The sequence below is a fragment of the Diplotaxodon limnothrissa genome, linkage group LG7, assembly GCF_057381915.1.
Source record: "Diplotaxodon limnothrissa isolate DT_005_m linkage group LG7, D_limnothrissa_male_GT1.1, whole genome shotgun sequence".
NCBI classification, from domain to species: domain Eukaryota; kingdom Metazoa; phylum Chordata; class Actinopteri; order Cichliformes; family Cichlidae; genus Diplotaxodon; species Diplotaxodon limnothrissa.
In genome coordinates this window covers 56,827,649-56,840,750 of record NC_140602.1, presented here as the reverse complement: position 1 = coordinate 56,840,750, position 13,102 = coordinate 56,827,649, and the positions used below count along the sequence as shown (strand labels likewise).

At 38.8% G+C, this 13,102-nt stretch overlaps 1 protein-coding gene across 1 annotated transcript; it reads left to right on the top strand.

Annotated features, from left to right (window-relative positions):
* Positions 1-10,160: 10,160 nt before the first annotated feature.
* s100z (S100 calcium binding protein Z) lies at positions 10,161-11,953 on the top strand. The gene is made up of 2 exons (XM_085358493.1): positions 10,161-10,310; positions 11,798-11,953. The coding sequence occupies exons 1-2, from the start codon at positions 10,170-10,172 to the stop codon at positions 11,951-11,953; spliced, it is 297 nt and encodes a 98-aa protein (XP_085214619.1). The 5' UTR covers positions 10,161-10,169.
* The last annotated feature ends 1,149 nt before the right edge of the window (positions 11,954-13,102 follow it).

Genomic DNA, 13,102 nt, shown 5'->3' with positions numbered 1-13,102 from the left:
TAACTGACCGTTTACAAACAAAGGATTTACAGTTCATATATATTTGGACAATGACAAAAGTAATACCTGTTCACCGAAACATATTCCAAATATAATTATATAATGGACATAATGTGTAGACTCTCAGTTTTCATTTGAGGGTATTCACATTCAAATTGCATTAAGGGTTTAAGAGTTTCTGCTCCTTAACAAGTGCTACCCTTTTTTAAAGGGACCAAAAGTAATTGGACTCAAAGGCAGGTGTGGGCAATTTTGTCGTTATGTCACTATCAATTAAGCAAATAAAAGGCCTGGAGCAAGCAAAATCCTGTTAATGCGAAGATTTTGCTGTGAACAGACAACCTGTTCAGAGGAGTTCAAGCCATCCTTAAGCTGAAAAAACAGAAAGAAAAACATCAGAGAAATTGCTACAATAGTAGCACTGGCAAAATCTACAGTTTGGTACATCCTGAGAAATAAAGAAGCCACTGGTGAACTCAGCAAGGCAAAAACACCTGGACATCCACAGAAGAAGACAGTGGTGGATGATCACAGAATCATTTCAATAGTGAAGAGAAACCCCTTCAAAACAGCCAGCACAGTTCTGGAAAAATATTTTTTGGACAGATGAAGCCAAGATCAACCTCTACCAGAATGATGGCAAGACAAAAGTATGGAGACGGTGTGGAACAGCTGTAAAGAAATACCCAACTGCTAAAAGAGAAGGAAGAACTGGAGGAGATGCAGAAATAGATGCAACAAGTTCTGAAAGATTTTGAATTGCAAGTGTTTTGCAATGCAGCAAAGTACAAAAATCTTGAAATATTGAGGATGAGAAACAAGAATTGGAGAAAATATGCAGAGAAAGGCAGAGCAAAATCCAAGCAACGGTGATCAAAAACACTCATTTGCAAGGACTGTATAACAAAGCCCAGTACACAAACACTCAATTGCATGAGAGAAAAAAAGAAGACAAGAGAAAAAAACCCAAAACTTTAGCTTTAATGTTGTTGCATTTGTCTTTCTGATCCTACCTAGTTGGTGTTTGATCTTCTTTACTGTGCATCTTTCCTGACTTGATGAAAGCCCAAAAAAATGGGACTCTCCATCATTTGACCCTGGAACTGAAGAAGCTTCTCAGATGAGAGGTGAAACGTCTTCAAGCAACTTAAAGAAGTCCAGATGCTTTTCTTTCCAAGCTCCTTTGACTACGATGACCTGGATGACTGAGAACCTTCACAGACATGTGAAGTATGGGGATGTTTCCCTAGGAGCGTGAAAGAGAGGAAAGGTGCAGGCCCAGATAAAATAAACAGCCTTCTCCTTAAAAATTGTGTGGATGAGTTGGCTGGGATTTTTTTCTCCTCATTTCTTAAAGTCTCTTGAGTTTTGGAAAGTCCCTCAAATCTAGAAGGACTATTGTACCAGTGCCTAAAGTGAAAGCACTTAATTTTTAAATGATTTTGCAAAGCCTTTTGCTTTGACTTCCCCTGTGATGAGATTATCCAAGAAACTTGTAAAAACGGAATTTTTGAATTGACCCTCCAATTTGCTGAACAGATAGGGGGAGAGAGGGGTAGCTGTGTGCACCTTGCTCCATATGGTTCTAAAGTACCTGGATGGTGTCCAAAACTGTTTGTTTTTGTGGATTTTTGATCTGTTTTTATTTGTATCCAGCTCCATATTTTAGCAGGACATCTCACCAGTACACGTAATCTTGATTTGGATCTGATTTCTTGGCTTATTGACTTACGGATAGTAGACTTGTAGTCAAGACCACCTAAACCAAGACCAAGACAATACCAAGACCAGAGGGTATCGAGACCATGACAAGACCAAGACCAAGACAGACCGAGTCAAGACCAAAACAAAGTCGAGACGAGACCGAGACTGAGACAAAAAAGTCTTTAAACTGCAGCCAGATGCTGCTTCGTTTCTGGGTGTCGGGCATATTCATGTGTTTTTGCGATGCACTCGCACAGCCCTCCTCACCGCTGTCTACTGTCTCACTCACTTACTGAGAGGACAGACACACTCTCCACTTGACTGTCGCGTCTCTCACCCTCTCTGTTTTTCACATAATGATATTATCCTATATCCTCGCATGTGATTGGCCACAATATGGAGGGATTGGAGCATAGCTGAGCCACTGTGTGAGAGCTGAGCAGCAAAAGGAAATTAAGTGAGGAGCCGGCTCTCACTCAATAGGAGTCGACTCTTCTGATTCACTACAAAGCACTCTCTAAGCACGGCTCTTAGAGCTGATGCACATGACAAATTATCGACCGTTACGTTGTGTGTCATGGATACTGTTGACTCCAAATCTCCCGACCACTATGTCGAGCTGAGACAGGAAGACCGAGACAGCGAGACCAAGACAAGATCGAAGGATCCGAGACCAAGACAAGACCAAGACCAAAGTCCATCGAGACCAAGACAAGACCAAGACCACGTAAGAGTTGAGTTGGATGTCTCGAGGCCGGTCTTGAGACATCCAACTCTAACGGATAGTCCTCAGAAAGGGAGAATCATCTTATCAGATGCACTTTTATCTTCCACGTGAGAGTGTGTCCTTTCCCCACTTTTATTTGTCCTTAATAAAAATGAGTGTTAGAGTCTCTACCAGGACAAACATATAATCGAGTTTGCAGACGACTCAGTGAATGTCTCTCTGCTCCAGGATGCAGATCGTGACCATGGCCCAGTTGCAGATGACTTTGTAGCATGGTATGGACAGTCCTTTCTGGGTGTTAAAAAACAAAGGAAATGGTTATTGATTTTTGTTCTAGGATGCCCTCTGGACCCAGTGGAGGCGGTGAGTGACAGGAGAACGGCGGCTAAGCTGTCATCCCTGTTGGACAACATCTCCCACCCCATGCAGCAGACTGTGACAGCACTGAGCAGCTCCTTCAGTGGGAGACTGCGGCACCCACGGTGTGGGACGGAGAGATTTCGCAGGTCTTTCCTCCCCACTGCTGTCAGACTCCATAATAAAGACTTTAACTGATCAAGCACACACATCCATACATATGCAATAATACTAAGTGCAATAATCCTTTCTGTCATCGTTGTATTTTTACTCAGTTGTATATAGTATTTGTATTCTATTTTTATCTTATTGTATATTTATTTTATTTTATTCTACTGTATATAGTATTTTATTTTATTCTATTCTGTACAGCTGTGTACTGTATTTATTCTTATTGTATTCTAATTTTTGCCTCATAACTTTTGCACTGTCCACTTCCTGCTGTGACAAAACAAATTTCCCACGTGTGGGACTAATAAAGGTTATCTTATCTTATCTTATCTTAAACAAAAAATGTCATCCCTGCCCCCTGTTTGTGTTCTGCTGGTCCGGGTCTCTTAGCTGGAAGAATGAGAAAAGGTTGGACCAAAGTATTAAAGTGTGTAGCAAACTGGCAGGTATAAAGCTAAATGATCTTGTCCTCCTGTATAGAGGGAGGGCGGCCCTGAAGGCAGAAAAGATTTGGAGTGATTCTCCTCAGTTTCCTCATGCAATTGATGGCTGGCTTCTAAAATCCAAGATGGAGATGGCATAAACATACAGCTTGAAGAACATGACTTTTATATATTTAACCTTTCAGCAACTCAACTCCTGAGAAAAAAATCACGTTAGCTGCTAAATGTTTATGTTTAAGTATGATGATACCAGTGTCTACAGTGATTCATCTGTCTCGCCAGTTCAGTTTGTTCTTCGTTATTGCGTTATACATTATTATTTGTTGCCAAGATGTCAATGCTTTGCTCAGTTATTGATTGTCTTCTTGAGATCCGTGATTCTCAATTATCGATATCGATGCATAACTTTGGAGGCTGGACTGCAGAATGTCCCTGTGGTGCTAATCAAAACCTATTGTAGTGTCACTCTTAGACACTATAATAAGTCATCCAACTAATTAGATTGCTGTTGAAGGTAACATTTGAATGTGTAGCCAGCTGAACTGATGTTTGCAAAGATGAAAAGGATTGAGTATATTTATATGGTACTGTACACAGGAAATTATTATTGGGGGCTGAGCCACCCTAACGGTTTGATCCTCGAATCACCCCTGCTGTGCACACAAATGGTCTTAGGATCTGAAGACAAATAATGTCTTTTCTGTCTCTTGGCCTGCAATAGGCCAAGAGACAGCATGTCTTCCACAGCATGTCTTTATCCTGTCTTCCTTCTCTCACCCCAACCGGTCGCAGCAGATGGCCCCGCCCCTCCCTGAGCCTGGTTCTGCCGGAGGTTTCTTCCTGTTAAAAGGGAGTTTTTCCTTCCCACTGTTGCCAAAGTGCTTGCTCATAGGGGGTCATATGATTGTTGGGTTTTTCTCTGTATCTATGAAGCGCCTTGAGGCGACTTATGTTGTGATTTGGCGCTATATAAATAAAATTGAATTGAATTGAATTGCTTAGGCTGCTGCCCCCGCGACCCGGCCCCGGACAAAGCGGATGAGGATGGATGGATGGATGAATTGAATTGAGGATTAAGGATAAGCGGAAGCGAATGGATGGATGGATGGATGGATGGATGGATGGATGGATGGATGGATGGATGAATTGAATTGAATAGATTGGGTGTCTCGCCTTATGACAGGTGGAATAGCTGTAACGGTTTGTGAGGCAAACCGTGTGGAGATTGAGAGGTGTGGACCCAGGCACAGAAAATGATGCAGGAGAGACTGTTTCAAACTGAAAATGAGCCTTTACTGTGGCTGTAAGAATTACCACAAAACCACTAACAAAAACCTAAACTGGGGACAGCTAAACATGAAACTAGAAACATAAAACTAAACAACCTGAAACATGGAAATGTAGCTGGAGAGACACTTGGGGAGATGAACAGGATGGCCTATTCCTATTGCAGCATAACTAAGGGAGGATTCAGGGTCACCTGATCCTGCCCAAACTACATGCTTTAGCAAAAAGCCAAAATCCAAACTGGAAGCTGATTCCACAGAAGAGGGGCCTGAAAACTGAAGGCTCTCCCTCCCATTCTACTTTTAAATACTCTAGGAACAACAAGTAGGCCTGCAGTGCGAGAGCGAAGTGCTCTAATAGGGTGATATGGTACTACAAGGTCATTAAGATAAGATGGGGCCTGATTATTTAAGACCTTGTATGTGAGGAGCAGGATTTTGAATTCAATTCTGGATTTAACAGGGAGCCAATGAAGGGAAGCCAAAACAGGAGAAATATGCTCTCTCTTTCTAGTCCCTGTCAGGACTCTTGCTGCAGCATTTTGGATTAATTGAAGGCTTTTCGGGGAGTTTTTAGCACTTCCTGATAATACAGTAGTAATTACAGTAGTCCAGCCTAGAAATAATAAATGCATGAACTAGTTTCATTTCACAACAGGTCATAAAAACACAAGAAACACAAAATCAAGTCAAAAGGACCCCGAACCATGACAATAGGCTCCAGTCCCCTGCAAGTCTGAATTAGGTTCTTTCATTGAGTAAAGAAGGTGATGTACTTGAACTTTTACAACTTTAAAGAATTGTTTTACACTAGTATCTAAATTTAGATCCTAGATGTTATTGTTGCAATTCATAAGTATTTGTAGGAGTTTCCTACAAACACCATATTTCAACATGCATTTTATGGTGAGCTGATAGATTTTTGGTCAGAAATCAGTCAGTAAAGAACAAGTGAAGTCTTCCAGCTTTGCACAAAACACCACGGATCACTTTCATATAATTTGTATTTTCTTCTCTTCCAACATATCTGTACTAAACAACATTGAAATGTTTGCCAAAATGCAACAATTAGTGGGAGTGAATCTTTAATAGCACGTAAACAGCGTTTTTGTTGTTTAATTTCAATTTTTCTGTTGCTTGTCATTCTTTCTTCACACAATAAATTATTACAATAATTTGTACATTACAGCTATGGTAGAATTATTTTAATTGAGAACCAATTTCTAATGGGAATGCAGAGGAAATACTTGCAGTAGGATGCTGTTATAATTTTAGGAAGTCAGGACCCAAAATTCAAAAGATGAAAATTTCTGTCAACCAATGAGCGGTTTACAGAAATTTTATTTAAGAAATTGACAGTGGGGGTTAATCAGGTTTCCAGGCCATAAATTAATAGAATTTATGATGGAAGACAGTCTCCAGCCATTTCAAGAAGACAGAGCGGGTGAAGAATTGTGGCACGGAGCTGAAAGAAACAGACTAGTGTAAATGACCAGGTTCCCAAAAAGATCCTGAAGCAACGCAAGGTCCTATTCCCAGTCTGACACAGCTTCATTCAGTAAGGGCTCCCGTGCTGTCATCACCTTTAAGAAAGTGACAGTGAGGGGAGAAAAACAAGGCAATTCAAGGGCTGATCTTAAAGCGAAGGAGAGAAGGTTAATTGGTTCCAGGCCGTTGATTAACAGAATTTATATTGGATGACAGTCTTACTTTTTCCATGGGGGCTTCCGAGAAGGGTGCAATATTTCCTTTCCAGGGAACAGGTTAGTGGCAATGCTGGAGCGTGGCAGGCAGGTTGTGATGTGAAGATAATGGACTTAGGATCCAGAACTAGGATGAATCAGTTTGTGCAGGAGGCACTACAGATGCTCCACAGGAGGGGTGAGCTGGAATCTGCTTCCAGCTTAAGGAATCTCCATTTACCAATTAGTTTCTTTCTGTCTTGTATTTTTATTGTTTTGTTTACTTCAAATTTAATCACAGCTATTAAAGCTGTGTTTTTGAGTTTACGTCTTTCTGCTGAGTGGTCTAAAGTGCTGAGTGCTCCTGTGACAGATAGGCGGCCTGTTCTCCCACCCTGTGATAGCTGGCACAGATCCTTCACCCCTGTGATGCCGAATTGAATAAGCTGATGAAAATGCATGGACGGATGATCTTGAACAAATTCTTGTTGAACTTCAGGCTTTTGGAAATTCTTCCAAAGTTTTTTTTTTAAACTACTGAAAGTTCCCAGATTGCTTTGATGCTTAAAGGAATTTAACATATTTAAAGTTCTGTAAGTATACAGTAAAATCATGATGTAATTTTCCCAACAACTGATTACAATGCAGCCACTCATCTAAACAGGGCATTTTGTAGAGGATATTGCAAACATGGCAGTGTTTCTTGAAACAATGGTGATCTCAAAAATTCTAAAAAACAATTTCTCAAAACCATAATTCAGCTTCTTTCCCAAAATACTGTTTCGACTTTCATCTCAAAATTACAACTTTATTCTCAAAATGATCAACAATATTTTTTTCCACTAGCATTTTGAGATCTCTTTTAATCTCTCTGGAGGCTTCAGCTCTTCCTACTTTTTATCTGCTTTTCAAGAATTAAACAATTTTTCTTCTGCATTTCTGCTTCATTCCTTATCAGTTTTTTTTTTTTTTTTAAATCGAACTTCTAAACGCAACCTCAATTCACAGTTATGGAGTCATGGAGTCATAACTCCATACATGTTAGTCAGTGATGATGGGCCTTTCCTTCTGTTTTATTTTTTTTCTAACTTTTGTACATAGTCCACATATTTTTTCTTTTTTTTTCTTTTTCCACATATTTTTTCTTCCAGTCTTTAAATAGACTGGATAATGATAATGACTGGAAACAGGCGAGAACACCACTGACACAGGAAATAGAACTAAACTGACAAAAGTCCAAACTGAACACACTGGGTCAATGACCCAGGTACACTGACAGTACATAACACTACATATACTTTCTGACGATAAAATAGAATAACTCCACTGGCATGTCTGCAATTACAGTAAGTACTTTGTATCTTAAACCTACATTATTTTTGATGGTTACTTGGGGGTGATAGCTTTGGCTGAAATGCAAATACAAATACAGTGCAAAAACAAAAAATGCATATAGTAATATTTAATAACATATTTAAACGAATTTATGTATTCTGAATTGATCCACAAGATGTTGAACACACTTTCTTCTTATCTTAGCTATTCATAGTTCAATTCCTATCTCCTCAATTAAAGATATTAGGCGCTCTTCAATGGGAATGTTAATGATAGCCTTTTATTTAAATGCATAATTTTGGACATTATTAGTGTTAAAAACAGTTATTATATTGAAGCCATGTTTTCTTTATTGCAATGAAAAAGGTCAAATTTTACCTGTAAACAAAATGGACACATCATCTTTTCTCTTTGTAGTGATCTTAAAGCTGCTGCAAATGACGAGAGAGAACATGAGGGGATCTAAAGTGGAAGAGCATCTGCCAAGTGAGCAGGAGACAAGCGTGTCTTTAAATTCATTTTCAAATAGCAACAAGATTCCTGGTTTATCATAGGGTAAAAAAAAATGATCATTTAATGGCCTATAGTGATGAGTATTGTGATCATGTGCATCATTTCATCAAAGTGCCTGTTGCTTAGAATTTCACTCTACATCTGTTAAGTTGTACATGATAGACATGGATCATCTTGCGGAAAATACAAGAATTTTGTATTTATTGAAAGATAATTGTGTAATGAGACACATTGCAGTGTTTGATGTAATGCCAGTTTATGGTTTTACAGGGCACCTTCTGCACAATCATTACTAACAGCAGCTGTGAAGGAAACAATTTCATCACCTTAACAAATGGAAAGTCATTTTCTTTGTGACAGTGGCTGCAAGTGGGAGAGAAGTTGCAGGGACACCTGACAACGAACATCTCTCAGGTGTTGTCACGAGGGCTCGGAGCTGAATAGAGTGTTATTCTCCTCTCTCAGTTATGACACGGTGACAAAGGAGGGGCGACTGTGTATGAGAGGGACACAGAATGACAAAGGATGAAAGCTGCAGTTACTAAAAATAAACCCAAGAACGAGAACATCAAAACATTTGAATCGCAAGGTCAGCCTGAGAGAACAAGAAGAAAAGCAGCAAAGTCACTCAATGCAACTTTCATTTTATAAACTTCTCCACACATGGAAATTCAGTATATAAGGCAAAAAAAGAAATTTCTGCAGTTCTTGAAAGCTTGGAAGTCAATATCTGGTATAGCCAACTTTATTCTTTAACACTCTTCTTTAAGCAGTCTTCAGGAATAGCCTTCTTGAAGGACACTCAAACCTTTTTTTCCACGTCAATATGCATTTGGTTTCAAGATGTTCCCACACTGCTATCAGTCCATAACGGATAGTTTTCCAGTTTGTGTTTTTCTATCCAGGTATGCTTTTACTGCATTGGCAGTGTATTTGGTATGACTGATATGCTGCAAAATTAAGCTCTTGCTTCTGAATTTTTTCAGATGGTATTGCATGGTAGAACACAATCTGAGTTTATTTTAAGTCTTCAGAATTCTATCAATTTTGACAAAATCTCAAACACCACTGACTGAAATGGAGCCTCAAACCATTCTAGCCAATAAAAGTATTTATTACGGCTATAATCCTGTCTTGGTCTCTGCTCTTGAGCTGGGTTTTTTGGTTAGTCCTGACAGTCAGCACAAGGACTAGACTAAAAGTGAATGAAAAAAACACCAATGTCCAGAAAGGCTGAGAAACTTTAGCAAATTTTACAACAAAGTGTGTCTAGTTGCAACTGGGCAGAAGTTGTATCTTTCATTGCGTAAACATTCATAGCTAATCCAGCTGAAAGGCCCATGCCTAATGCCTTAGAAAATGCAAATGCATAAATAAAAGGAATGAATGAATATTTAAAGGATAGGCATAAAAGCCATGAGATGCTTCGTGTTCATTTGTCATTGTTATGATCAGAAAGCACCTGCTCTAAGTAGTATCTCCATGCTGCCCTTTTATGAGTAACACATCAGAGCAGGTAGGCAAGTTTTAACCTATTCTATCTCTAATGAAGTATATTGCACAGTACTGAACTCACTTCAGGGATATATTAAGTTACACATGCGTCAAGGCTCACGTCTGGCTCAGGATTTGATGAATACCCATGATACATGGTTTGTTTTTCACTTAGCTACACTGATTAAAACCTGGAAAGAACTGTTGCCATGGGGGTCTCACCTGTGGAATTAATTATCCCACGTTGCATCCTCTGACTTCCTGATAAACAAGCCATTCAGAAGAGTCTGTGATCTCATTTTTGCAGGACTCTAACCAGGTAGGAACACCACTGTTATGAGCTAATAGTTGTTGTAATGCTTTTTCATATGTGTGTGTGTGCATGTGTATTTTTGTATTATTTGTTTTACATTATTTTTCAGGAAACTGCAAGCGCACCTTTAATCTCCCCAGCAAAATGCCAAGCCAGCTTGAGAGTGCAATGGATGCACTGATGACAGTTTTCTACAATTACTCGGGACATGATGGAGATAAATACAAGCTCAACAAGGGTGAGCTGAAGGAACTCTTGAACAGTGAGCTCACTGACTTCCTCACGGTAAGGCTGATGTTTAAATGCAATGATTATTTTGTTGTTTGTTTTGTCTGTTCGGCATTTAGACAAAGATTTGATGTCATGCAGAATTTTCAACAGGAAGCACAATCCCTGTATGGATTTAAATTAATGGGAACATGCTGGTGTACTGAAGTATGACTATGCATTTCATTAACTGAACTATAATGACCAATAGTAATTGCATTAATTTGCTTATGGATCTTGAACACTTTGAAGTCTTATTCACTTAAAAGTCAATCTTAAGAGTGATGTGTTCAAATGATGTAACATCCTGACCTTGTTGGAGGAAATTGTTTTTTCATTGATTGCTTTCTTGCTGTCAAAGTGTAACTGCTTGTGGCTCTCGCATGACCACCATGGCAAATAAATGATGCGGGGAGAGAGATAGATAAGGTCATTTGAGATAAATCCCTGCCCCTGAGTCTGTGTGATAGCAGCGCGTACAAGCCTGCAATTTCAAATGATTGAGACCACAGCATCAACAAAACAGCCAAGGTCTAAAACCTGATGCCTTCAGATATCTTTCTTGTTACTGTCCGTCCCCCTTCATGTGGGTGGGAGGCCTCAGGTGCTCACACATCATCATCATCATCATCATCATCATCAGTGACCCATATCACCTCCAAATATAGACATCCTCGTGATGTCATCACATCCCTGTGGGCTGTAGTCACCTCTGAGAATAGACACAGTGGCGTTCACCCTGAGTTTCTGCCAACAGGAAACTTTGACACTTGACAACCAAAGCATGATACAGTACTTACTACTACATGTTCTGTCTTGATAGAATTGAAAGAATTTTAAAAAAGTAATGCAAAATTCAAATTAAGTGTGCTCTTGATTAAGATTGTTAGATTTATTTACTGATAAAATGGTAGTCTTGCATTTTTCATGTTTATGTCTACTGTCGACTCACTCAAGGTGACTTTGTATTTTAACGTAGCTTTGAGCTTTTCAGACCAAATTTAAATTGAAACTACATTAGAAAATGCAAAACTGCTGTGGTGATATTTTTTCTAATTTAAATTAACCCCCAGTGTGGATTTTAATTTTAACCTTCTGAGAAATGCTGACTTTAGTGCCACAACAGAAAGATCACTGGTGCCTTGGAGGTTAGAGGACGAATAAAAAAACGTCTTGTTTCCCAGTCATGGAGGAAATGAGCAAAGTAATAAATGTCGCATTTGATTAGCTGAGGCTCACGGGTCATTTAGTGGCAGCATCACTCTGCTCACCACCGGACATGGGGCTTTGCCTTGAGTCAATATCAACCACCAGTAACAGTCACATTTTATGCATTATTACCGGAAGCTTAGAAGCGTTGAAGGTATTTGGCTAAGAAGTTGATAATATTGGTAACAAGTTTGTTTTATGGAAAAATCATTACAAGGCATTACAAGAGTCACAAAGACATAATCATTCCAGTTGCATATTTGTTGAATCACTATCTGTTTGTGTTTTGTTTTCAGTCTCAGAAAGATCCCATGCTGGTGGAGAAAATCATGAATGACCTGGACTCTAACAAGGACAACGAGGTGGATTTCAATGAGTTTGTTGTGTTGGTGGCAGCTCTGACTGTTGCCTGCAACGACTTCTTCCAAGAGCAACAGAAGAAAAAGAAATAGGTGTCCAAAAAAACCCAATGTCCATCCACATTTTAAGCTGTAGCTGAATTGTGTCGTAGTTTTCCCAGAGCATAGGATTGTCATTTGTGGATGTAAATGTAACAATGTACAGACTGGAGCTGTTAAACAATCACTTGATCTCACATCGACCTTGTCTTTTACAAATTATTTTATTATTTTTGTTATAAATATAACTAGAAAAACCCTTTCCTTAAGCCCTCCATGGTGTTGTTATTGTTGATTTTTTTGTGTATGGAAGTGTTTCATCCAAACCTTTGTGCATAAATGTGTAATTGGTTTTCTTTTAGTTTAGTCTGCAAAAGAAAGAATAGAATAACTTACTGTTGATTAATTCAGAGGTATTTTCCTTAAAAATGATAATGTGGTCATCTAAAAACCTTTCCTAAATCCTTACAAGATTTTGTTCCAACAGATGTCTGGAAGTTTTAAAGGTCATATGTTCATTTAATATGTTAAGGATGCAATGAACAGTTTCGCATTTACTCTTAGCCTCCGTTCCCTAAGGGGAATTACCTTTTCCTGGCACAAAATTAGAGTCGTGGAAAAATACGCAGGCCCACAGTGATTTAGCCAAGCGTTCCCCTGTAAAAGGAATAAATGTCTCACTGCTATATGCCATGTGTGGTATTTTGTGCACTTTTGAACAAGATTTGACTTCAGCGTTGTCTTTCAATAATTTCTTATATGGCCACAAATGAAACCTACTAAAGATTCTTGAAGACATCATGTTAAAAGTAAATGCACTTAATAAATGTAAATCTATCCTGTGTGACTTATTTTATGCTGATCCACTGTCTTGCACGACTGTATTATCCTGTAAAGCTTACAGTGCATTCAAACTCCAGTAAAACAGTAAATTGTTACAGTATAAAATTACTATTATAGTAAATGCAACATTGTACCAAAAACTGTATCATAAGAAAACAGGTAATTGATTTAATTAAAATATGTGAAAAGCATCAGGCATTTAATGATAGCTGTTCAAGTTAAATACTTAATATACAATTTTAAAGGTTGCAAGGAACCCACACCTCTCCAAAGGCTCACAATACACAGCTGTGGGGTTATTAGCTCTTTATTGTGGCACAACTGGATTAATTTGTTTCGATTTCTATCCAATTTTGAATT